The sequence below is a fragment of the Pelodiscus sinensis genome, chromosome 15, assembly GCF_049634645.1.
Source record: "Pelodiscus sinensis isolate JC-2024 chromosome 15, ASM4963464v1, whole genome shotgun sequence".
In the NCBI taxonomy this organism is placed as follows: Eukaryota; Metazoa; Chordata; order Testudines; family Trionychidae; genus Pelodiscus; species Pelodiscus sinensis.
Genome location: NC_134725.1, coordinates 14,245,519 through 14,269,407, shown reverse-complemented (window position 1 = coordinate 14,269,407; position 23,889 = coordinate 14,245,519). Strand labels below are relative to the sequence as shown.

Below are 23,889 nucleotides of genomic sequence, written 5' to 3'. Positions count from 1 at the left end.
GCTCCATTCTAAAAGCTGCTGTATACTTCTGCTGCGATACATTTAAAATACTAAGTAATCCTAGGAGTCTGTAAAATTGCTGCTCTTCTCCACGCCACCAGATTAGAGCCTTGTGATCTAGCATGAAATTTTCAAAAGTGCCTAGATCCCATTTTTATCCATGATGTAGGAGCCCAGGTCACCCTTTTGGTGAGGCCAAAGACTCTTAAAGGGCTCGTCACTTTTTAGATGGTTTTAAAATCTTGTGCAGATTAGGCACCTGAGAACAATCTTAAAAGTGTGCAGTTCATCTTTTGGGGAAGGTGAAGTTATCACAATGCCTAAGCAGGGTGCTTCCTATCAAAGTTCACCCCTATTTCCTTTCTTCCTAATTGCTATATCTGCTTTTTTGGCTGCCTATGTATTAATGGATGAATTACTTCAGCAGGCCTCTTGCCATCCCTGTTGCACAAGACCCAGTGACTAACTCTTGTGGTCACTCAGTCCAAGCACATTGCTGACAAAGGATTAAAGAAACCTTGACAATGCAATTTCCTAGTAAACCAGGACGACTGTTTTCTTCAATGGCAAACTATTCCACCTGTCAGGAGTCCTTTGCTGATGAAGGGAAACAATGGCTATCTTCCATCAGCAGTAGAGCAAGTTAAATATTTTCACAGTGCATAGCACAGCTCTCTGCCATGGCACTCTTGCATTTGCCCTCTGTCTCATTCCTGCTGTAGTGAGGTGTTTCCCCACTGCTTCATGGATAGACAGATATACTGGAATAGGTGCTAAGGCCCAGTCATGGACCACAGAATCACTAGGCAGAGCCCCATGCTTTATTTTATAACCCTTCATACAGCAGGGCTATGTCTACACTAGCGGCTTCTTGCACAAGGGTTCTTGTGCAAGAAGTCTTGCACAAGAAAACATCCACACTGCCATGTGCGAGCTGTGCTTTTGCGCAAGAGTTCCCATGGCAGTGTGGACACACTTTCGCACAAGAAACCCCTATGGCTAAAATGGCCTCTTGCACAAGAAATCCCTGCCAAGCATCCACACTGCCTTCTTGCGCAAGAGAGCTTATGCTCTTTTTTATCACATGTAACTCTTGCGCAAGGAGCCCTCTGTAAATTTCCTAGCGCAAGAGCGGGTGGGCAGTGTGGCTGCTCTGCAGAGTCTTGCGCAAGAACGACTGTACTTGCGCAAGAAGCCGCGAGTGTAGACCTAGCCCAGCTGAACTGAGGTTTTCAGCGGCTAAAAGTATGTACTGAAGCCACTAGAGCAGTGAGAATTCTTTCAAAGTTGCACTGAAACAGTTATTTGAGAGTCACTTTATTGTGCTACAATCAATGAGCAGATGTCCTACAGGGAGGGAAGTAGGAAATTAAATGAATAAGCTTAAAAAAAAACCTGCCCATAGCCCATCTACACAACACTATTTTGAAATAACTCGTGTTATTTCAAAATAACCGTCCCTGGCTACACAGTCGGCAGTTTTTTCAAAATAATGTTGAAATACTGACAAGCTGGAGGAGGACTTCTTACTCCAACTCATGTAACCCTCATTGTACAAGGAGTAAGGGAAGTTAGGGGAAGAGTGCTCTATTTTGAAAAAAGTGCAATGTAGGTGCTCCCATTTTCAAAATAAGCTATGCCACTGATGTAGCTCAATTTTCATAGCTTATTTCAAGTTAAGCCCTTCTGTGTATATGTACCCTTTCTGTGCCGCTGCAAAATTCCACTTAAGGCAACAGGTGTTTCCATTTACCCTCAGTTAAAATGCAGTGCAAAGGCTTCCTTTTAAAACAAATCTTTATTTAATTAAAAAAAAACCTATTCTAAATCTAAATAATTCCTTTATTTTAAAATCAAGTGGAACGGTAAATGCTGCTAGTAGAATCCCAGGGATGGTGTCGCAGTAGCCCTGGATTGAGCTCTGGGTATAGTCTGAGCACCAATGTAGCCTCAACTCCTGCAGCACTGGCTTCCTTTCCTGTGGTGGAAATGTCACTAGAACCTTAATGTACAGGCTCCAAAGCATGCCCCAGGACTGTGGGAAATTCCAGGTGTCATACCTTCAGCTGAGAGAAATAGACACACTTCCAGAGCTGTGTTTGCAAGGAAGGCAGCACAGTCTCCCACATACTGGTGGTACCTCTTTCAGTGATTCACTGGAACTGGCCCAGCCAGCACAGGTGCAGAGACTCATGCCAGCTGCTTGCCTGCATCTGCCCATCCCACCACCAGCTCTTTCCCCTTCATAATCAGAAGCTTAGTCCAAGTCTTGTGGGCTCTTCAGCCTCCAACCACCATTCTCACAACATACATGGCAGGTCCTTCGAGGCAAGATGTCATCAGAGGGTTGTGAGCCGGATCACCTTGAACTCTGTCAGCAAAGCTACTGTGAGGAAGGCCAAGTAGTAGAGGAGAAGGCAGATACCATACCCTCTGCCCACCTGGAAGCACTGAGCTGGCACTGATATGAAGGAAAACACTAGGCTCAGCCCCAGTGCTCCAGCCAGAATCCAGACCAGAAGGCCATCCAGCTCCAGCTGCAAAAGAAAAGGCAGGAGTTAATTATTGGTGCCACATGGTTTCTTCAGGTGCCAGTCCATCAATACAGTGCATTAGTGCTGGAGGTTTATATTAAGGATGTGAAAGGTTAATCAGGAAGCATCACTGTTAAGGGTGATGCCTACTGGTTGGTAGGCCCAGGTGCATCAGAGGTTTAACCAGTTAACCAATTACACAGAATTTTACATCCCTAGTTTTATATACCACTGCTTAACCTTGTATCACTTGGAGGCATCTGCCAGAAACAGGTGCCCTTATGACAACCTCCAAGATCAATTCTAAAAAGTCCAGAATAATCCTTGTCCTCAATGTGGGGCCAACCACTCTACCTGACCCTAAATGTGGGAATGGTCTCACCCTCCTCTTTCAGCTGTCTTCTGCCATTCAGCGATGAGTGTTTACCTCTAGCATACAGATATATAGCTGCTCTGATATGTCCCCACTCACCATCACAAGCTGTAACATGTACAGGCATTGGTGAAGCTGTAACATGAACAGGCATTGGTGGTTCAACCAATGTATCTCACTTGTCCAGAGCAGGTAAGTGAAAGCAAGACAAGCCCTCTCCCAGAGCACAGGAGGAGCATGAGGTCAGCAAGAGAGCCCTACCTTTACCACCAGCTGACTGGTTGTCATCTGCAGCAAACAGCCCAGTCCCACTCCTACCAGCATATCTGTGGTCCGGCTCAGGAAAGAAAAGCCCTACAGGAAATGGAACTGGCCCTGGGGACAAAAGGAGTCCCAACACCAGCTGGACCATGGGGTGAGAAATAGGTTGGACCTCTGTAACCTGCCACAGAAGGAAGGAACAGACAGCTGTGGCCTGTCCCCACACATTCACTAGAGAAAAGGCTTATTTTCACCAGCAGCCTACAGTCCAATACCTCTGAATAACTCTGAGACCTGGCTACAAGCCAGCTGCACCTCTGCTCTGAACTGCTACCATGGTGGAGACCCTACACTTATTTCAGATGAACTGAGCAGGAGTAAAAATGGCACCTTTAGTGCTGAGTCAGGCTAACTCCTCCTGGAGTCTTCTGGGCAAATGGGTTCTGAGCCTAAGTTCCCCTGATCAAAGAGTGGGGCTTGCCTCATGGAAGGCTGCAACCAAAAGCAGGTGCTGAATGTGCATCTTTCAGCATAGCTTCGGAAAGTGTATGCAGGTTAGTGCCAGGGACTCCTGAGGTCTAATCCTGCCTCAGCCCTAACTTGCCACATGGATTGAGCCAAGTCAGTCTCTGTAGTCCTGTTTTCCCTTCAGAGCAGTGTAGTTACTGCTGCCTTCCTGGCATGAGCGGTGCAAAGGCTAATGGTCTGAGGCACCGTGAACACCAGAAGTTCAAAGTCCAACTTAGGCTCTGATTTACTGGCTATTTGCAGCTATGTTGGCAGGGATGGCAGGTGGGTGGTTGCCCTAAAAATCAAAGTTAAGCTCATGCAAACCCTGGGAGAGTTGGTGTAAGTTTCCTGGGCACTGCCAAATGCCTCAATCCCCGCAAGCTCCTTCCTAAAGCTAGTCTTCACTCTGGAAACTGGCTTAGTGCATCCAGCCACCCTACCCACAACCAAACCTCTTGTGTGGGCTCACTGCAGCTAGATGAGATTTCTTTGTGTCCCCATGCAAAGCTACAACTCCCCTAGGGGACTAACACGGAGCCTGCAGCTGGATAGCTAGTTGGAAAAGAAAAGAATTATAGACTATTACGTAGAGGAAAACCCCTTAGCACAAGTTTAATAAAACCAGTTGTCAGAGTACTTTTCAAAGGAGGTCTGTATTGTTAGCCCTGTTTTACAGGTGGGAAAATAGAAGGTACAGAATCTTGCCCAAAGTTACCCAGCAGGTCAATGGCAGAGCTGTGAACAGAATCCTGAATTCCTGAGGTCCAGTTCAAAGCTTTACCCACTAGCCCATGTTGCCTGATTTAGCAGTTGCCCAAAGAAGATCTCGCTTGAAAGGATACTGAAGATGATGCCCCCAAAGCAAGCAGAGAAGGCCATGCGAGGGTATCCGTGCCGCGCCATGGTGAGGTCTGAGAAAGTGTCTGCAAATGAAGAACAAGGAACATTGTCCACGTGCACCATTGTTGCAGACGGCAGTCTCCAAGCTCGTGAGACGTGACATGAGGAAGGCTCAGTCTCAAGGGAGGCTTCTTCTGAGGTGTCCCCAGGTGGGATATGGATATTTTCATTGTCAAGGAATGGACCCCTCCTCAGACATGAGGTCCCAGCAACACTGCATAGCATACGTTAGCAAAGCCTCTGGGCTTAGATGCAGGTTGCACCAGCAAACTCTGACTCAGGCAGGGTAGACGCACTCTGCTGGCAGTGGAGCCCTAGCACCTCTGTGGAGACAAGCAAAGGACACGGGCTACCAGCCCCTAAGTGATCTGTAACACTGGGACTGCTTCCCACTCGTAACTTTGCTGGAAATGCCACCACCTAGCTACAGCTGGCTGGAACAAAGAGATCAACACAGTGGCAAAGTCCTGGATCTCCCGATATACAGCAGCCTCTGCGCTCTGCAGCATGATCTGTACCCTGGGGAATCGGCTACATGCTGCAGCTGTGGAGATGGGAAGTTCCTACTTTAAATGCAAATGACCCCTCTCCTCTCCACCCTGAAGCCAGGCGGGTGTAGGGTGGGGAGCTGTAGCTGAAGGAGACCTGCTTAATGAAGGGTGCCACGTGTTCAAATCAGCTGTCAACTACTCATGGCGTTAAGAGTGGTAATGGAAGCCACCAATCACTGCCACTGGCAGGCATGAAAGCCAGGCTCGATCAAGCACCTCATCCTGCTGGAGAACAGAGGGAGGTATGGTCTTCATCTGCAGCAGCTGCCAACGTCACTGCTTTTGCTATGACCGCAGCTGACTAGATCCAGACTAAAATTCCTGCCCCTGGCTTCAGGGCCAAGCTGCCAGTCTGCACTGGGAAATCCCCCTCTGCGCTGCATGTGGAGCCACTCACCTCCGATGCTGTTCCCCCAGGCCAGCAGTGTCAGGCCCAGCACAGTGTTGCTCAGCTGGAAAACCACTCCTAAGGTCCGCAGGACATTGACCACCTCCGTGGCAACTGCGTTGATCCACAGGGCGCTGGCTATGAAACCCAGGAAGGCAAACAGCTGCCAGGAGAGACAGGGCAGTACTGTGAGAGAGCACCTCCAGAGCAGCTCTGCCATGCCCTCTTCACGCCAGCACTAGGCAAGAAATGGGCCCCTCCCTCTATTGATGGGCAATTCACAGCTAGCCAGGCCCTGGATCCCAGATTTTCCCCCACAGGCAGCCAGAAGAGGAGCCAGGCCCAGGCACTCGATGACTTGTGGCTCTTCCCAGACATGGGCTGAGTGGAGAGCAGTCGGGGAAGGGTCCCTTCAGCTACGAAGCTGAGGAGCAGGGTCCCTGTGGCCATAGAGCTGAAGAGAGGATGGAGAGGGTCCTCCAGCCGCAGAGCTGTATGCCTGGGGTGCTTACACAGTGGTACTTGGGTGGCTCTTCATTCTTTGTAGTGCAGAAGACTGTTGTGGCCAGGAAAGTGCCAATCAGGAGTGTCAGGCCCCAGACTGGGAAGACGTCCTGGATTTTATACAGCCCATCTGCACGGGAGGGAAAGAAACCCTGGTGGGAATTGGCGCAGCCTGGCCCCGCTGGACACCAACCGTCCCTCAGGCCCCGCAATGGTCTCTCCTGAGAGCCCCGGGAAGAAAGCAGAGTCTCAGTCCTCAGTGGCGCTCAAGGCCCCCAAATCTATATGGTCAGGATCCTTCGTTTAAGTTACATTAGCCTATAAGCTTGACTCTGGCCCCCTAGGGGCAACGCTGCTGGTGAGGACTGCCAGAGCACAGTGCACTCTGCACTCGCCCCACTCCCTTCCCAAAACCTCCTCCCCTCCCCAGTGCTGTGATCAGAGCAACTGCACCAAAGTCAAATATACCAGCTTTGCAGCAGCTGAGGATTTCCCCACACACTGAAATTCAGCCACCTCTGGATAGGGGAACAGTGCTGATTAGAAACAAAGCACCACTGTACTGCAGTGGGGACTGCCTGGGGCAGGACAGACTCCTCAACTTGATCTTTTTTGCCCTTGCAGAACAAACGGAGCCTCTGCTTTCCTGGCCACCCCCTACACAATTCTCAGTTCCTGTAGCTCAGAGCTGAGGGGGGTTGTGCAGGACTGTCAGAAGCTGGGACTCAGAAGTATTGTAGCTGACCTTCCCATCTCCTTCCTGCCCACCCTGTCCCCACAACAAGGAAGTGAGCCGAGCAGCCTGAGAATCGGTTGCACAATGCCTAGATTTCCAGCACGATTGTACTCAAGCACCTCAGCCCTCAACTTTCGTGCAGCTGCACTTGCTCCCTTCAATTCCAGCTGCAAAGCCAAGTGAGCCGCACTGCTTACAGGGGTACTACTGGGAGTAAGCCAGGGTTCTTACAGGCTCCAGATTTCAGCGTGAGGATGCAAACCAAGGGGCTGGTGATCAGGTGCAGGCAGTTAAGAGGTCTCTTCCAGTTCTGGTCCTCCTGATCGGGATCCACCACAGGCACTGTGAGCAACATCACAAACTCCACTGGCATCTGGGAAGAGACCGCCCACAAGGAGGCAGCTGACATGAGGCTGGACTTGCAGATGGGCCCAACAGAGCAGCCGACCGCAGCCTTCTGCACGCAGACCCCAGCCTTGCTTAGCCGGACAGTCACAGAACATCCGCTCTCCAAAGCCGAGGTTCATGGGATGCCCCCTCATGTGGCTCCAGCACCGCACGGATGATTCAGTGGCCAATACTTTCAAAGGAAGATCCCGGCCTTACTGACTCGTCCTTGGGGGCGGAGGCTCCCTTTCTGAAAACAGGCCATTTATGGAGATGCCCAACCGTGGATTTGGGCTGCTTCCCTTTAGGCACCCGGGCCTCGCTGTCTGGGTTGGCTACCTCTGCACTTGGCTGTCCCTGTCTGGAAAGCGCTCAGCTGGAAAGAGGTCAGAGGGCTCAGTGCAGTCCTGCGGGACCCAGCCAGACTCCTTTGGAATGGATGTGGGGTAAGGCCTCTGCCTCCAGAGAGAAACTGGTGGAGTGATGGGAGCCTGGGGCCTTTCACTTCTATCCCCAGTTCCTTTCCAGGCCAGCTCCCAGACACTTGTCTCCTGGACCAGCAACCCTCTGCTTGTATCCAGCAGACACAGAACATGCTGCTCAGGGGCTATATCATAGCAGAGTCCTGACAGCTCGGCCAGCATGCTCAAGCTTCCATCCTTCAAGATGCTGCCTCCTCCCCCGGGGGCTGAGACTGGAAGAAGGTGGGGTGAATTGTCCATATCCTCAGCAATGAGGTTCTGCTTGGTTGGGTGTCCCACATCAGTCCGCACCCCGAACCCAGCCTCCCACCCCACACACTACAGGGCTAAAGAGGGACTGTGACCAAGGCACCTTGAAAATCTTGAAGAGTCTCCAGTAGCAGGATTTCCTCCTCCACTTCCTGTGATCCAGGGGGTTCAGGGACTTGGTCAGGATCTGTAAAGTCCCCTCCTCGGAGGGGAGCAGGGGCCGGTATTCCTCCTCTATAAGAGAGGCACAAAGGCTGAGTTTCACTTCACAGTTACAGACACCGCATGGGACACCCAGGCCCTCCAAACTGTGCTGGAGCTGCTCCCTGTGTTGTACCCGGGTCTCTGACCCGGCTCCTCTTTTTCCCAAGGTTTGTCAGAGAGCTGTGCACACTCTGCCTCTTTGGAGACGCACATGTAGGTAGGTGCCCCTTCCTCAGCCCAGCTCCAGCTTAGAACCACTATTGTCCTGACATTCAAGGAAAATCTATTCTCCCTATTCACTAAGCCCCAGGCTCTCCAATCACAAGCATGGCCAACCGGAGAGCCACTCATGTCACGTGTGTTCATGGCCCACTCTGCCTACTCATGGTGATGGAGATGGAAAACATGGTACCAGCTAACCAGGAAAAGACCTACCATACTCCCCGCTGTCAACACTTGGTGGGGGGGAATCCTCATCTTCTGGGTTGGACAGATGCTCTGGAGGAGACAAGAGAAGGGGTGCGTTGAAGGATCTCCAGAGTGCAAGTTGTTCATGGGGACCCAACAGGCGTAGCGGGCCCAGAGCATGGCAACTCCCTTACCTGGCTGTCCGGAGCCAGCAGGGGACACCCCATCACCACGCTGCCTCCTATGGATCCAGGTGCAGATCACAACTGTGAGGACGTAGAAGACGTACAGCCCAAGATAGCCTGGTCAAGAGAAGAGGAAATGGCTCACCACTCAGACTCCTGCATCCACACGGCCCCCTGCAGCCACACAATCTCACCTTCTACCTGCCACTCTCTTACACTCATCAAAAGTGCTCCTACTGGTGGTGTTTACTGCCACTGGCTCTCTGCCCCACCAGAGCGGTTTGCAGCAGGCTGGTCACTTACTCAGAGCCCCTGCCAGCGTGATCCTCCTGAAGTACAGCATGGCGAAGGTCAGGAACACGGCCACCATGTAGAAAATGGCATCCCTGAGGAACGGCCTGGAGGCCACCATGAAGGGTCTGAGCAGGGCAATCCCGCCAGCCACCACCGTGGTCACAAACACACCCGCACCTGTGAACACAAACGTGGCCAAGTCAGCGCTGCTGCCAGGAGAGTCCCTCTGGTTCCTTGGCACTCAACAGCTGCAAGGGCAACTGTGTGTGTGTGTGTGTGTGTGGGGAGGAGGGATAGCTCAGTGGTTTGAGCATTAGCCTGTTAAACCCAGGGTTGTAAGTTCAATCCTCGCAGAGGCCATTTAGGGATTTGGGGCAAAAATTTGTAAGGGATGGTACTTGGTCCTGCTGTGAAGACAGGGGACTGGACTCAATGAGCTTTGAAGTCACTTCCAGTTCTAGGAGATAGGCAATCTCCATTAATGTATTTTATTTATAATTTATTTTAAAATAATTTATGGAACACACCTCACAGCAAGCCCTGGCCATGGCCCAGGACAAGGGCAAAGTCATAGTCACGTTCCCCACTTCCTCGGGGGCCAGACAAATCGGAGTGAGGAGCTGACTGGCAGTATGAACCAACAGCATCTCATGCTGGCCAGGTGATGCATCAGCACCCACCGCAGTCCCACAGGAGGCCACCCTGTCTACTGGGGCAAGGGACTGAAAGTTAGGACACATGCCCAAAGCTCTGCAGAGATGTGGGGGTGATGGGACGTTGGTTAGGAAAGCCCCGTGCACAGAGGGAGCTCTGAAGTGGTCATCTCTGGAGCAGACACAAGAAAAGTAAAACAGGAAGGAAGCTAAAGCCGAGGCAGAGGAGGGGGACGTGCACGGAGAGGGACTGGCTAGCCTCAGCCAAGCACATTGTGGTCCTTGAAGGGAAGTGTGAACACAACGGGCAAGGGTGCTTCTCCATACCAAAGAGAGCGCCAATAGCCAGCCCAGCAGTCCGGGGGTCAGAGAAGGCCACCACAGCACTGAAGACATCTGGAGCACCGTTCCCAAAGGCCAGGAAGGTGACGCCATGAAGAGGAGAATGTCAAGGAAGTGTGGATGCTGAACCTTTTCCAATCTAGTCCCCTCCCTCTTTCCTACAGGTGCTGCTACTCAAAGTGCAGAAAAGACGGCTCCTGCCATCCAGGCCCCAGGAATTCCCACCGGGGAACACAGCTGAGACAGTCTGGCCCACCCTGTGGCAGATCTCGTTTGCACACCCCATGCTGTCGCTGGCTTGCTGGGTGACCTCTTTGCCTCAGTTACTCCTTCTGTAAAACAGGGATAATGCTGTGGGCCTGTTTTGGACAACATGGCTCTGGACAGAAGGTGCGACAGTAATTCAGGGGACTAAAGCAGGACACTGCCACTGTGCTCAGAGCTTCATGACTCCTGACCTGGCTTTGCAATAGTGCATGAGAATCTGGAAAGCACCAACCTATCTTTGTTCCCATTGATCTCTGGACAAAACCCCCTCCTGGCTTCAAAGGGAGCAGAGTTAGAGTCAAACCGGCACTGAGGCCATGTGCAAATCCCCTGCCTGGCCCTTATCTCATCCAGAGATTTTTGAGCTCTCTGGATGGTGACTGCTAGCAGGGACTTCACTGCACCTGGACTCACTGGAGATAGACCACCCTCTCCTTGCATCCTCATTCCCCCATCTTCATTCTTACAGACCAGCTGTTGGCAGGTAGATTTTCCCAGGGGCTAGTAGCTGGCTGGTTCAGGTAATGAAGGCCAGTGTTCTAATAGGGTTTCTAACATTCATTTCTAGCCAGTCCTTGGCTTTGGCCAGCTGCCCCCTGCCAACACAGCCATGACATGAATGTCTCCCTTCTCTCCTGACACACCAGAGCCATGGTTGCTCTCCCCTGTCCACCACTCTCCATACACACCCTGCACTTTCACATTCTCAGGCGTTTCCCCTATTTTCTTGCTGTTGCTCTGCATTTGAAATTGGCCCTTACTTGCTTCCCCTCCTCCCTGTTTTTTTCTGCTATCTGTTCTCCCAGCAACCGTGGCCCAGGGTGAATGGCGATCAGAAGGATACTGCTACGTTGTGAGCCAGTCTCAGATTGATGGAGATCGCAGACAAATTGGGGCAAAAGCTAGAAGGAGAGAAGACGCAAGAACATAGAATGAGTCTCAATCGCTGGCGCTACTGAGAGAACAATCCAGTCTGTTTATCAGCTAATGAATACCAAGGCTCAGAGCAGGCAGAGGCTGGTCAGCCTGGCTGGAACCAGTGAGGTGTAGACAAGATAATGTGGGAAGGTCCTGCACCTCCCTGCATAGTCTCTCCCCTGCTGCTCCAGTCCCAGCCTCCCTCCACACTCAGCTCTGTCGATGCACCTTAGCCCTGACTTGCAGCCGCTCAGTAGTGCTGCTCTGCACGCTGCATTTAGATTGCACACCAGCAGCCACAAGGGTCCTGACAGCCCCTGTCTCCACAGGTGACAGAGAGCAGGAGGCAGGGGCTTCCAGCAGAGTCCAGATCTGAAATCCCTCTCCCAAGTAGACAGAGGTGCACCCCACATGGGGCCCTGCTTGGGGTTACGAGGGTTTGGAGCCACTTCTTGTCTTTAGGGCAGGGGTGGCAGGGAGCAGAATCACCCTGCTGGCCATCTCTAGCCCTGCTTGTACCTGAGCTAGACACAAGGCAATGAAACTGTTCTGAAAGCGAGAGGCCTGGCCCATTTTGCCCACACCACCCTTCTCCCCCCAGGGGAAGGAACTGTCCAGAGTGACTACTCACAACTTCTCAGCAGTCACGCCGAGGATGAGGAACAGATACAGCAGCCAGAGAACCTGCAGTAAGCCAACAGTGAATTAGCAAAGAGCAGAACACAGAGGGAGGGGTAAAGATAAAACACATGGACATCTGGGTAACCCTCTTCCCCCCAAAAAATAGCAGTGGGAGTAAAAGGGGGCAGAGATAGAAGCTGCTGATGTTTTGTGCTTAGCTGTGCCCAGCCCTGGCCTTTCTCTGCTCCCCTCTGGGCTCTTCACAGGGCCAAGAGGCAGGTCCCACCAAGGGCTGTGCTTCCCTGTGTCTAACACTCGCCGCCACCTTGCCAAGCAGGTGAGTTGTTTTCTCCTTCACATTCCCTCCTTGTGGGGCTTTTCCCCTTTATCTCCCACAGCCGCTCTCCTGCGGCAATCCTTACGTATAAGGTCACCACCAGCGGCAACAGTGCGGAGGGGAAGGCACAGAAGACCCCGTTGAGGTAATTGAGGAAGCCGCTGTCCATTTGGCAGTCCTGGTTGGTCTGGATGAAGCTGCACCAGTCGGAGCTCTTCTTGTTCCACACTTCCCAGCACTAAACAACAAAGAAGGAGTCAAACCAAGCTTCTGTGCAACTGGAAAGCCAGGGCATAGCAGAAGTTTGCCCTGAAAAGCAGGGTCACTGGTCTTTGCTCACTCTGAGCTGGTCAACATGTGGCTGCAGGTTGGCATCTCTATCCATGTGCTCTCTATGATGTATAGTCTAGTGGGTAGGCACTGGCTTGCACCTCAAATGTGGGATCTCCTCCTGGCTCTGACACTAACTTGCTGACTGACTTTAGGCAAGTCACTACTCTGTGCCTGAGTTTCCTCCCCTGTAAGGTGGGGATGATGATAGCAGCTTCACCTCGAGTGCTTTAATTTCTAGGCCTGAAAAGTGCGATCAAGGCGCTAGATCTTACCACCTGTATTACAGTACTAACTCCAGATTCCAAGCAGCGGGAGGCCTGGCTGTGTCAGGAGCTGCACAGACTCATTGTGAGAAGCATGCCCTGAGCTGAAGAGCACACAATCCCACTCCACAAGAAAAAATGGAAACTGGGGCAAGGAGTAGGGCAGTAACTTCTCCAAGGTTCCCCCGGCAGCTCACTCAGTGATAGAGCGGACAGTGAGACCCAGGTGCCATCACTGTCATACCTGGGGGGGGCCTCAGCTACATTGCTCAACAGGAGACCTGCAATTCTACAGCCATGCTGCTTGTCTCCACAAAACCCTCCCAGTGGCAAGCATGTCTGTTGTGTGGTGACAAGGCTCCAACATTTCTCGAATGTTGTCCTGCCCACTTCTCCCATCTTTGTTGATGCTACCTGTGGGGCTGCACCTAGAAGAATCAAAGGGAGATTTACAGATCCCCTTTTTGTCCACTTTGGTCCTGCCCAGCGACAGAACGCAGTGAAGGCAAAGCACACGTAATGCCTGATGCCAGGTTGGCTCAGCAGCCGTGAGGATCAAAGCTGGGACCTCTGAGTCTTACACCACAAGTCTCTCTTTGTATTGCTGTAGTGCTTAGGGCAGAGGACTGCAACTTACGGTTCAGTATGGAACCAAATATGGCTCTCTTGTCATGCCTAAAATGCATGCAACTTCTTAAATTAAAAATTAATTCAAAATGTTTAAAAAAATCCCCACAAGTAGCTTCAATGCGTGCATGAACCTGAATGTGACCAGTTATGATGTAAACGTCAAAGAAATGCGTGAAAAGATGCAGCAGCAGCAGAAGTCCATTAAATAAGTGTGCAAGTACAATCTTTCACTTATGCTATTATCAATCATGTTAAGTTGTATATTTTCAATCGGACAAACAGGCATTCTTATACAGCTCTTTGTTGACCACTTGTTCTGAATTTTGATGTCGTTTGGCTCTTTGGTTTGAAAAGGTCACCGACCCCTGGCCTAGGAGCTGTTCTAATCCTGGACCATGACTCATTTGCGCTAGGTGTTGTACAAACAGAAAGACAGTCCCTGTAGGAGATGTCAATCGCTAGATGTACCCCTGAGTGGGTCATACATTATGTCACAGAAAGGAACCAGATCTGTTGGTTGCACCCTTGCCTAAGGAGCTACAGTCAGGTTCCCTGACATTGTATAGCTAAGGTAGAGAATTTTTCACACTTGAATCTAAGCCTTTGTCTCGGTTGTTGAATGTCTTAAATTCTAGCAGTGTGAGCCTCAGTTCATTGCCTGTGCTGCTAACACTTGGGATCATTTCACACCCTCACACTCTCTTACTCTATCCAAAGGACCCACAGGTGAGTGTGACACAGCCAGTGTCTCTGGTGCAGACTTTGGACTGCGCCAGTACGGGACAGGGCATGCTTCCCCCTCTGCACAGCAAGGGAGAGTCAGTGCACAGGGCCTGCTGGAGAGTTTTTGGCTACCTTGGAGCATGCAGCGCCTCTTTGGGACATGAGGAGTGACTGAGAAGGAGCTAGAACTTTGTGACCAGAACTTAGAGCTGCTGGGTTAATAAATCCTCAGTGTAGACAGGATAATCCAGGCAGAGTTGCGTTTAGGGCCTGCATCGAGCCAGAAACTCCATTCCAAAGATAAAGCTGACTGGGGATATTAACCTCGCAGCCTGTTATTCACCATTTAAATACAAAGCCAGCATCTCAGAAACCTCCAGCTGAGCTAGGTGGAGGGTCTGATTGCATTACTACAAGCAGGAGCAGCCTGATCAATCTGAGCCACCCATCTTATAAGCATGCTGCAGTCCTGACAAGTGAGGGCTGGAATGAAGCCACATGGCCCAGCAGGCCTAAAACTGAGTTGCTAACAGGGCCTGCACCAGCAGTTAAAGGGAACACTTCACTCCTACAATCTCCATCAGTAGATTCCACAGCTTTATCTCCACTTAACTGATGGAGAAACTGACAGCTGGTTTGCACTAGAAAATTAGATTGACCCAGTTACATTGCTGGGGGAGAAGGTGCTGTTTCACACACTGAGTGATGTAGTTAACCCTCAGGTAAGCAGCATTAAGTCAGCAGGAGAATTCTTCCACAGAGCTTGCTATCCCCTCAGGAAGGTGGATTAATTATATCAACTGGCTGGCCCCCTCCCTTCTGCACAGGCAGTGTCTATACTGAAGTCTGCCAGCTGCTGTGTTGCAAATGAACACAAGCCCTGGGAAGAAATGATTTTTCCAAGGTCACTCAGCAAGTCGGAGCCAGGAATAGAACCCAGGTCTCCCATGTCAAAGCCCCTTACCCAGTAGGCTGCAGCACAGTGAGGTTAAGTCTGCCGGGCTGTGATCCCCAGTTTTATCATTTCAAACCACCCTCTTTGGCTTTCCAGAGCTGCATGAATCTTAGTGTCTTTGGTATGAAAATTGAATTGCAGGGGAAGTAGGGAAGTCTAAAAAAGTACACCTAGACTCATCCCGGTCATTTCAAAGGGAAGAACTGCATTGATTTGTTGTCGGTCCTGAGGAGGGAAGGCTGCTACAGTGCATCAGTCTTGAGCTAATGCTAGATGCTAAGGAATTGAATCAAACTGAGCAGCATAAGGTCAGAAGAGATCGAGCTTCTATGAATTTCTGAAATTCCAGAAAGTCCGTGGATGCTGCTGGCTTCCTTTCCAAATCTTTCCTTTTCAGAGAGGTTAGGTTGAATACACTGCTTGCTCTCTGCTGAGCTAGGACAGTTTCTCTGGGGATCTTCAAAACCCATCAAGAGGCGTTATCAGTAAAGCCACTGATGAGTTTCCAGCCATGTGCTTAGCCAGCAAGAGAGACCACAAAGTTGCAGTTTGCTGTCACTCAACAGCACAGCTTTCAAAGATGCAGTAATCTTGCAAAGCCAGAGCGTTAGACCTGGAGCTGTGCTTTCCAGTGGCATAAAGCACATGTCTCCGGCCTAGGCCTGGCTTGAGATAAAAAACATTGTTCCCTTTGTTCTGATTACTATCTTCCTTCCACTTAACTCCCTTGAGATTACTGCAATGGGTACTTAACTCGTGCTCATATGACATCCACAAGTGCCACATATATGCCCCATATCGCACATCTACACACTAACTCACTAACTGGGTAATAGCACTTCCCACACAATATCTTAACTGTAAAAACTGTTATAAGAATCATAAAATGCTGACGTTATGGGAGTCTCATTTATTTAAAGTGGGCTGGCTGTATCTTGTGCAACTCAACCCCAGTTTGGACCCTTAATGTTATGCTGGATCCCATTTCAAGTCAATCCAAATACTCCCATGATTTTGGCACATTTGGAAAAATCACATGCTAAACAGAAAGCCAGTTTTAGCTTTAACTACCCACAGTTCTGAAAGAACAGCGGTCACTTTTGCTTACCTGCAGTTACAGGGACTGCATTGACCTACTGACGAAAATCACATGGGAAAGACTGTGGCAAAAGTCTTAGCCTGCCAAACCAGCACAAAGAATTTAGGCTCAGTAAATGACTGCAAATGCTAATCTTGGACAGTACGGGAGACAAACATCCAGCTAAGGGAGTGGCTGAATATAAAGCTCCTATCTGCCCCCCCACCAGCCAATCTGGGGAATTCACAATTCTTGTGGAGAGGTAGTCCTATGAGCAGGTCAATGATAGGTTACACCAGAGCGTTAATGTGCTGCTGGGAAGCAACTGCACTGCTCCTCAGCCTCTGGCCTCAATCATTTCCTCACCTTAAAGCTCTACTTAATGGTAAAAATCTAACAAATTGGTAAATGGAACTTACCGCTTGGCTGTTCCCTAGGCCTGACATCAACAGGGTGAATCAGCAGGTAGTACCCCATATCATTGTGAACAAACCAAGCAGGACCCGTATATATGTTAATGAGGCTTTGATCAGAGGCAGCTACTCCTTCCTCCAGATCTCTCTGCAGCTTACCCTTCCCATTCCTCCTATCACTCAGTTTACTACTCACTTCTGTTACTAACACAGATGTAATACATGCAGGGCCTAGTCAGTGTCCTGCCAGCTCCTCCAGGGCAACTTCTGGGTAGGTGCAGGCACAAAAGCTATCCCTCTGGCTGTCTAGGAACCGTAAATGCTGCCCTCTCTTTCACCTAACCTCTCATGGTCTCTACAGTCCAAGCACAGCATGTTAATGCATTAGGATAATAATACTGGGTTGGTGCTTTCCACCTGTACATCTCAGCACTTTCCAGAGAAGGTGAGCCTGCTCAGGTTTGAAAGACGAGGAGGGAAAGGGGGGGGAGACCTGTAACAAACCCACTCCTATCCTCTGCTGGAGGAATTCCTGCCCCAGGAAGGGACATGGTAGGTACCATGGGGCAGACTGCACAAGAAGTTAATTCTCAGCTGATGCCAGTGTAGCACTGCTGATTTACACCAGCTAAAAATCTGACCCCAAAGACAGTGGAAGCCCCTCTTCTAGTGCTCTGTCAGTCTGAACTATCCCGGCTGTACCCAAAGAGCTCAGATACTTACATCAATAGTCTTGCCCTGGTGGTGGGCATACCGGATGCCATCAGCCTCTCTCCCGATTTCCAGATGGGCAGGCATTTGGCTCCCAACACCTTGTGATCTAGCAACAGCTCTTGAAACAGCAGCACTGCAGCTCAGCATCCAGAGCACACCCAGAATCCAGAAAGCCTTCAGGCCCTCAGACCTCACTGCCATCCTGAGGCTGTGTCAGAGTTCAATGCACCTCCTTCTAACTCTAAAACCAGTCCTTTGAACTATTATGGCACCTCGGCTTCTCCTGGATCAGTATCTCCAACAGTGAGTTCCTTGGGCAGGAGGTCTCTTTGGTAAATTTTGCAAGCTGGGACGTTTCAGCCGTTGATGGAAATAGAGAAGTAATGTGCAGGCCAATTAATGTTTGCACAGGACTGTGCTGCCACAGGACCTAGGATTCTTTTACACACAGATTTCTTGACAGGGATAAAAAGGCAAATAAACTGTAGCAGGCAGAACTCCTTAACCTCCCTTTGGAGCATCCACGGAAGAGCGAAAGATTAACAAAGACAGGGAAGGGTTAAAAAAAAGGTTACAGCGAAAGTCAAACAGAACTAGCAGAGAAGGCAGAATTTCTTCATCCTCAAATACCACACAATGTCCTTTCTACAGCGTATCGAGAAATGTGGCTGGCTCCTGGATGAAGCACACAGGAACCTTTAAAGCAGCCCACGCCCCATTCTGCTGGACTAGCAGCAATGGGATAGAACACCTGGCTTCCCGGCGGGGTTCCTTGTCATTCGCACTGGGCAGCACAGTCGTTGTGATCTGGATGCCTGTTTATATACAGGCTGCGAAACGCCTCCGGAAAGCGAGGGGTTAAAAGGAAAATATCTGGTCCTTCCAGCTTGAAAGGTGTCATCAAAGCCTGTGGAATTGTCTTCCTGTCCAGGGCTTGCAAAACGCCTGCATCAGCACGCAGCGAAGTAAACAAGGCTGGCCCGCCCGAGGCTTATGTCAACCATGACCCAGGTCGCCCGGACTCCAGGATAAAACTTGGACATTGCAAAAGCTGAACCTGGCCACCTCTCTGGACCCTGAGCAGCGGCCGAGGGGGGGCCCCCAGGAAAGCTCGGGCACGTTTAATCCAGGCCATAAACTTTACAAATACGAGCGAGCAGTGGGGACCCACCCTAAAGCGTCCCTTTCTGTAGGGAACTTCGCTTCCCCCGGCCGCGGCGGCTCCAAGCACTCGTAGCAGCCAGCTCCAGTACGTTCTTCCAGGGCTCGCCTGCGCGGGGCTGATGCTTGGCCTGCGGCGGCCGGGCTCTGCTCACGTGTATCCAGGCAGCTAATTCCCATAGAGCGAGCAGGCGACCAACCCCTCCGCCGGTCTCAGCCGCTTTCCTCTTCAGACACCGACAAGGGCCAGCCTCTCTTAAAGAGACAAGCTCCTCTTATTTTTCTTAAACAGCCTGAGATTTTCCTCTCGTGTGAGCTCCTGTCCCCTTCCACCTTCGTTTCCCCCTGCCATTAAAACAAATATCAAATCAAAGACTTTAACCAGAAATCTTTGGGGGGAAGTAATGAATCCCCATGTGGGGATCTTTACACCTCCTCCTATTCCTCTTCAAAAAACAATCTCAGCCTGCTTCACTAAGGTGGGTGAACATCAACATCCTCCTTTTCATGGGAAAACTAAGGCACAGGAGAGGAGGACTGTGACATAGCTGGGGGTGACAGCCGAGAGCCCTCTCTGATCTGAGAGCGATAGCCAATCGGTTTTCCCATCCAGTTATAATTGTGAGATTGGAAAAAAAAATCCCATACAAAAATGTTCCTGGACTGAAAATCCCCCCAATTTTATTTAGGTCAATCCAAAAGTTTTCTTTGTATTTCAACCATGTTTGTGTGTGTTTGTTTGGTTTGGGTTATCGTTGTTGTTGTTTTGTTTTTTGTAATGCTGTGTGTAGTTTACATTTTGAATCAAAGTTGTTTTGAAGTGGAAAACTGAACACTTTCAACTGTAGACAATGTTGAAATGAGGCATTCCAATGAAGTTGAAGCTTTTTATTCTTCAGACATTCTTCAACATGGGACATTTGTCAGATCTGACCACAGCCTGTGGCAAGTATTGGTTTCTGCAAACTGGCTTTGCCCATGACAAAATAGTCACTTGAAAGATTCCCTACCAGCTCCAGCCCTGAGCTAGCAAATGTCCAATAGGACTGCTCCTTTGAGCCATTAAGGCACTTGCAGGTTTGGGGCCTAGCCCACCATACCAGACCGTTTTGTAATGAAACCTTACAGTAGTCAGAACCTGCTCAGAAGGGACTCATATTGAAACTCTTTGTAAGGAAGTGAGACTAAAAACCCAGGGTTGCTTCATTGCACTACAGGGGGCAAAAACTTCAGCTCTGCTCTGACGGAAGTCAAGCAAGGAAGTCCCATTCAGCCTACCCCTACAAATGAGGCAGGAGAGCTTGTTTGCAAGATGGCTGAAAGCTGCGTAACCAAGATTGAGCTACATTCAAGCCGTGGAGTATCCCAAACTTTATTAGCCCACTCACGGAGGTCCAGGTAGGCCCACTCCACACTATGGCTTTTAACTGCATTCTTGTTGCAGGGACGGACAGTTGTACTGGACCCCCACCATAAAGCCTCATCCTGTGTGTCACAGTCTACGCTACAGTTCCCAAGAGCCCAGGATGAAATAGGACGGAAGAGTTGATGGGTCAAGAGGCGCTAGAAAGACTGCCCAAAAACTCATCCTGCATAGGGCAGGCAGGCAGGATGGCTTAGGTGATGCCAGCTGGCAGCACTTCCGTAAGCCACACCTTTGTCGTGCCAATAAAGTTACTCGCTGAAAATTACAGAGCCCTTCTCAGAGTCAGCCCTGGCTCCCCTGTTGCTGACCTCCCTATTGTGCCGTGGAGCTACAGACACTGTTCTCCTTTGAGCCCAGCCTCCTGATCTCCGCAGTGCTTCGGCATGCAGAATTTCCACTTGGCAGGATTTGCTCTGTTTAAGGGCTCTCTGCTTCTGCTGCCTCTCTGAGGGTGGGGCTGTGAATGTGCTACCATGGGATTCTTTCTCACCAGGATAGCCTGTCTGGACAACAGGGGGGGAAGGGGCTGTGATTAGTCACTGCTGTCGCCACCTCACTAATTTATGCCTCTGGCTATGCCTCTCCCCTCCTGTCACACAATTCCCTAGTTTTCACAGGTCTGGGGGCCAATGAAAAAGTCTGGAATTACTCCAGATAAAATACAGTAAAATCTCCTGGGGCTGCAGCTCCTCACTTCTTCCTGACTCCAAGTCTGGATTGGGCATCCCATTCCTGTGCCCCCCAATGGCAGTAAAATGCTAAATTATAAACCCCCAGCCCCAGACTCTGCTGTGATCCCTAACCTAAACAGTTGCCCAGAGCAGGGATTCCAAATGCATTAGGTATACACCAGTGCATGCAAGCAGTGGGCAATATATACTGCACAAGCTTAATCAGCAGGCATAATTACTACGAACAGGCATGTAAATCAAATCATTTCACAGCACTGATCAATTATACACCAATTTGCAAGCTACATAGGAATACAGGACTGGAAGAGGCTTCTCTAGGTCATCAAATCCAGTCTCCCACTAGCAGCACATAGGTAGCCCCATCTTGTGCTCAGTCTTGATAACTGCATGTGCAGCTAAGGCCCATCTCTGCAGACACATTCTGCATCTGCCATCCCATGCCTTCTGTGACCGCATGTCCATTAAGACTCAGGAGGACAGAAAAACTCTGCTCTAGGAAAGATGCTATGAGCTACAGGATAGCCCTGGGTGGGGTATAGCTCACACAATCAGCAGCCAGGCCCACCTGCCCTCCATCCAGGCTCTACTCCAGCAGGGCCTGCAGAATGGAGTCTGGAGGTTGCACTGCCACACTCACCTGGCAAGGAGTGGAGTTGGGGGCTTGTCTGGGGCACCAGAGGGGCCAGGGGAGCGGGGCAAGTGCCCTCACTGCCTGTAGCACAGGGTGGGTGGAACTGGGCAAGTCCCTGGACCCTGACCTCACTCCCCTGCTGGAGACAAGATGGGAGGAGCAAAAGAAAGCCCGGACCCCACTCCGCAGCATGATAAGCCCTAAACTCCCTCCTCAGCAGGAGGGCCCAGTGGGCAGAGATGGGCAAGCCCTGCACTCCCAGCATGGGACAGAGCTGGTGGGGGGCACAGGGAGTAAATTTTTATGGGGACTACTGGTCAGAGCTACAGGAGCTATCCCTCCTCTTCCCCCAGAGCTGGCCAGAGGGTGAGGAGAGACATGCTACCCAAAGTTACGCATCCACCCGAAGTCTGGGCCTATCCCCCATGTCCCATTCGGCTGTGCCATTATGTGAGCGCAGACTCAGAAAACAGTCGCAACAGCAAGAGAGGGTGGTGGTCCCCGGAGTTAGCAGTGGGATGGAATATTGTCACAGTTTGAGATGAGGAGCCCTGTACTGCAGGATACGGGCAGGGCTCCCCAGCGTTCAAGCCAACCAGGAGAGGTTTTCAGAAGATTGTAGTGATCCTGCTGAAAGAGTGCACAGGGATGGAGGAAGGGCCAGGAGCGCTGGCGATCGGTATGTGACCTACAGTGCTGCTACGCTGGATTTTGCATGTGGAACACTCAGGCTTATTTTGGATTATTTTGGGCTACTGACCTGAGAGATAGCTCTGAAAAAGTCTATGCTCTTATGAATCAAGGCAGATGGACATACCCAGACCAGGAGGAAGCATGTTCTAGTAATTACAGCACAGGAGAGAGAGTCAGGGCACCTGGGGATCCCTGAAGAGACCAGTGCAAAGGGAGAGCCTGACCAAAATACCTCTGGCCACAAGGCCTGGGGCCTGGCAAACTGCCACGCTGTGTGTTTGAAAATCTGACTGTGTGTGGATGGGCTGTCTGACTCCTGACAGACAATGTCACCATTGCTAAACTGTAGCAACATCCTAACAGCTCAGGTTGGGGAGGGGGGGAAACAGGACAGGGGTGCCAAGTTCAGCAGTGCAAATCACAGCTTAGAGAGAGATTATGCCTGTCTGCGTGTGAGGTTTCTATCAGTGTGGCTCTGTAAATGGGGCGCTCCCTGGCTAATTGTGTGAGCCAGTCTCCGAGTGTCACAGCTCTTTGGCTGTCACACAGCTAGCCCTCCAAAGGCCACTCCCTCCTGAAACCAGTACAGCAGCATTTTCCTGCCACCCAACTTCAGCCCATGTTCTGCTCTTTTGACTTCCCCAGTAGTGCTGGGTTTGCAAACCTCAGGGGTGCTGAACTGAGCCTCCATGACAGTCATATGCAGGAGACACACATCTGGTGCAGCCACTGGATGGGGGCCTCTATCGATTGGTTAAACTCACACTAGGGCTCCCCTCAACCCAACATGTTTCTTCCTTCAGGACAGTACATAGTAACTATGAATTACTGTTATCGATATCATGTCTATGAGCCCCAGCTACACTGTGCTGGGTGCTGTACAGACAGATGGACAAAAAGAGAGTCACAGGGTTCTGGGAGCTCCTTATATCAACCCACTGAGCCCTGATAGTGAGGTGTATGGCAAGACCTTCATGGCAGCAGCATCCACACAGCAGGCTGCTCCAAGGGTCATTCTAGATTCTGGGATGGTTTCTCATGAAAGGTTGCTTCTTTGAGTCATTCCGCAGCCCCAGTTACTATTCTACTTTGGCTCCCATACTAAGCTCCCCATGACATCTGAAGCCCTGGAGTGCATGGTATCTGGCTATTGCCTGTGTGTCTGTGCAGGCCATACAGCACAAACTAGAGGCATGTGATAATACCTGGAAAGACCTTTCCTTTAGAATGGTTCGTAACAGGTATTTGGACCCAGCCAAGTGCACTCTGTTAGGGGGCAGAGGAGGGGAGGAGGTGGTATGTTCGTGCCAAATGGCACCGTTTTCTTTTCCCTCACCATAAAAAGGCAGAAGGGCTTCAGCCAAAGGCACCAGACCAGTTCATGAATCTTCAAGCAGAAAATGCCCAGCCATGTCTGGCCCTACCTGGGGAACCAAATCTGGAACACTTTGCAGTTCCAGCCTGCTCTGCTCCCACCTCCCCAGTCTGGAAGAATATCCTGCACCAGAAAGAATTCTCCTTGCAGTGACAGCCTGAGGCCAAGTCACTGTGCCTGGCTTTGATTTTGTACTGCCTGCTTCCTCTCCCTCAGAGTGCTCCTGGACAACAGTGATCAGACAGCAGCAGACCTCTCCGCCCAGCCAGGGGTGCTGATAATGGGAACCAGAAGCCTGGCCATAAGAGCCTTAAGAGATTAAAGGGTCAATTTTCTACCTTGTTAAATTGCCCACTAAAATCACATGCCTTTAAGAGAAAAAATATGCTTTTAACTGAGCAAAGAATGAACCCAGCCACCCTGGGGCACTGGGTTTGTTGTGTTCAGGAAAATTACAAATGCTTTTCCTTGAAAGCTCAGAGCCACAAAAAGTGCACCCTGGTGCCTGTTGAGAGAGCTCAGAGAAGGCTCTCCAACCACTGATGTTGTGCTGTTGATGTTATGATCACAGTTAAAGCTGAATTAGCGATTCAACCCCAGCATCCAATATCTATTACCTGGTAAAATAAATCCCTCACATTCCACCCTACACTCCAGGTAAATAAAATTTAACCCAAGTGGAAGGTGCAAACAAAGTG

General features: G+C 50.5%; 1 protein-coding gene across 1 annotated transcript; it reads right to left on the bottom strand.

Moving 5' to 3' along the window:
• Positions 1 to 1,779: 1,779 nt before the first annotated feature.
• Positions 1,780 to 18,628, bottom strand: SLC8B1 (solute carrier family 8 member B1). The gene is made up of 15 exons (XM_075898214.1): positions 17,223 to 18,628; positions 12,190 to 12,342; positions 11,778 to 11,830; positions 11,074 to 11,130; positions 9,947 to 10,053; positions 8,976 to 9,143; positions 8,682 to 8,789; positions 8,515 to 8,577; positions 7,979 to 8,109; positions 6,989 to 7,130; positions 6,030 to 6,151; positions 5,527 to 5,680; positions 4,521 to 4,601; positions 3,169 to 3,233; positions 1,780 to 2,537 (listed from the first exon to the last, which is right to left on the bottom strand). The coding sequence occupies exons 1-15, from the start codon at positions 17,412 to 17,414 to the stop codon at positions 2,340 to 2,342; spliced, it is 1,794 nt and encodes a 597-aa protein (XP_075754329.1). The 5' UTR covers positions 17,415 to 18,628; the 3' UTR covers positions 1,780 to 2,339.
• Positions 18,629 to 23,889: the final 5,261 nt, after the last annotated feature.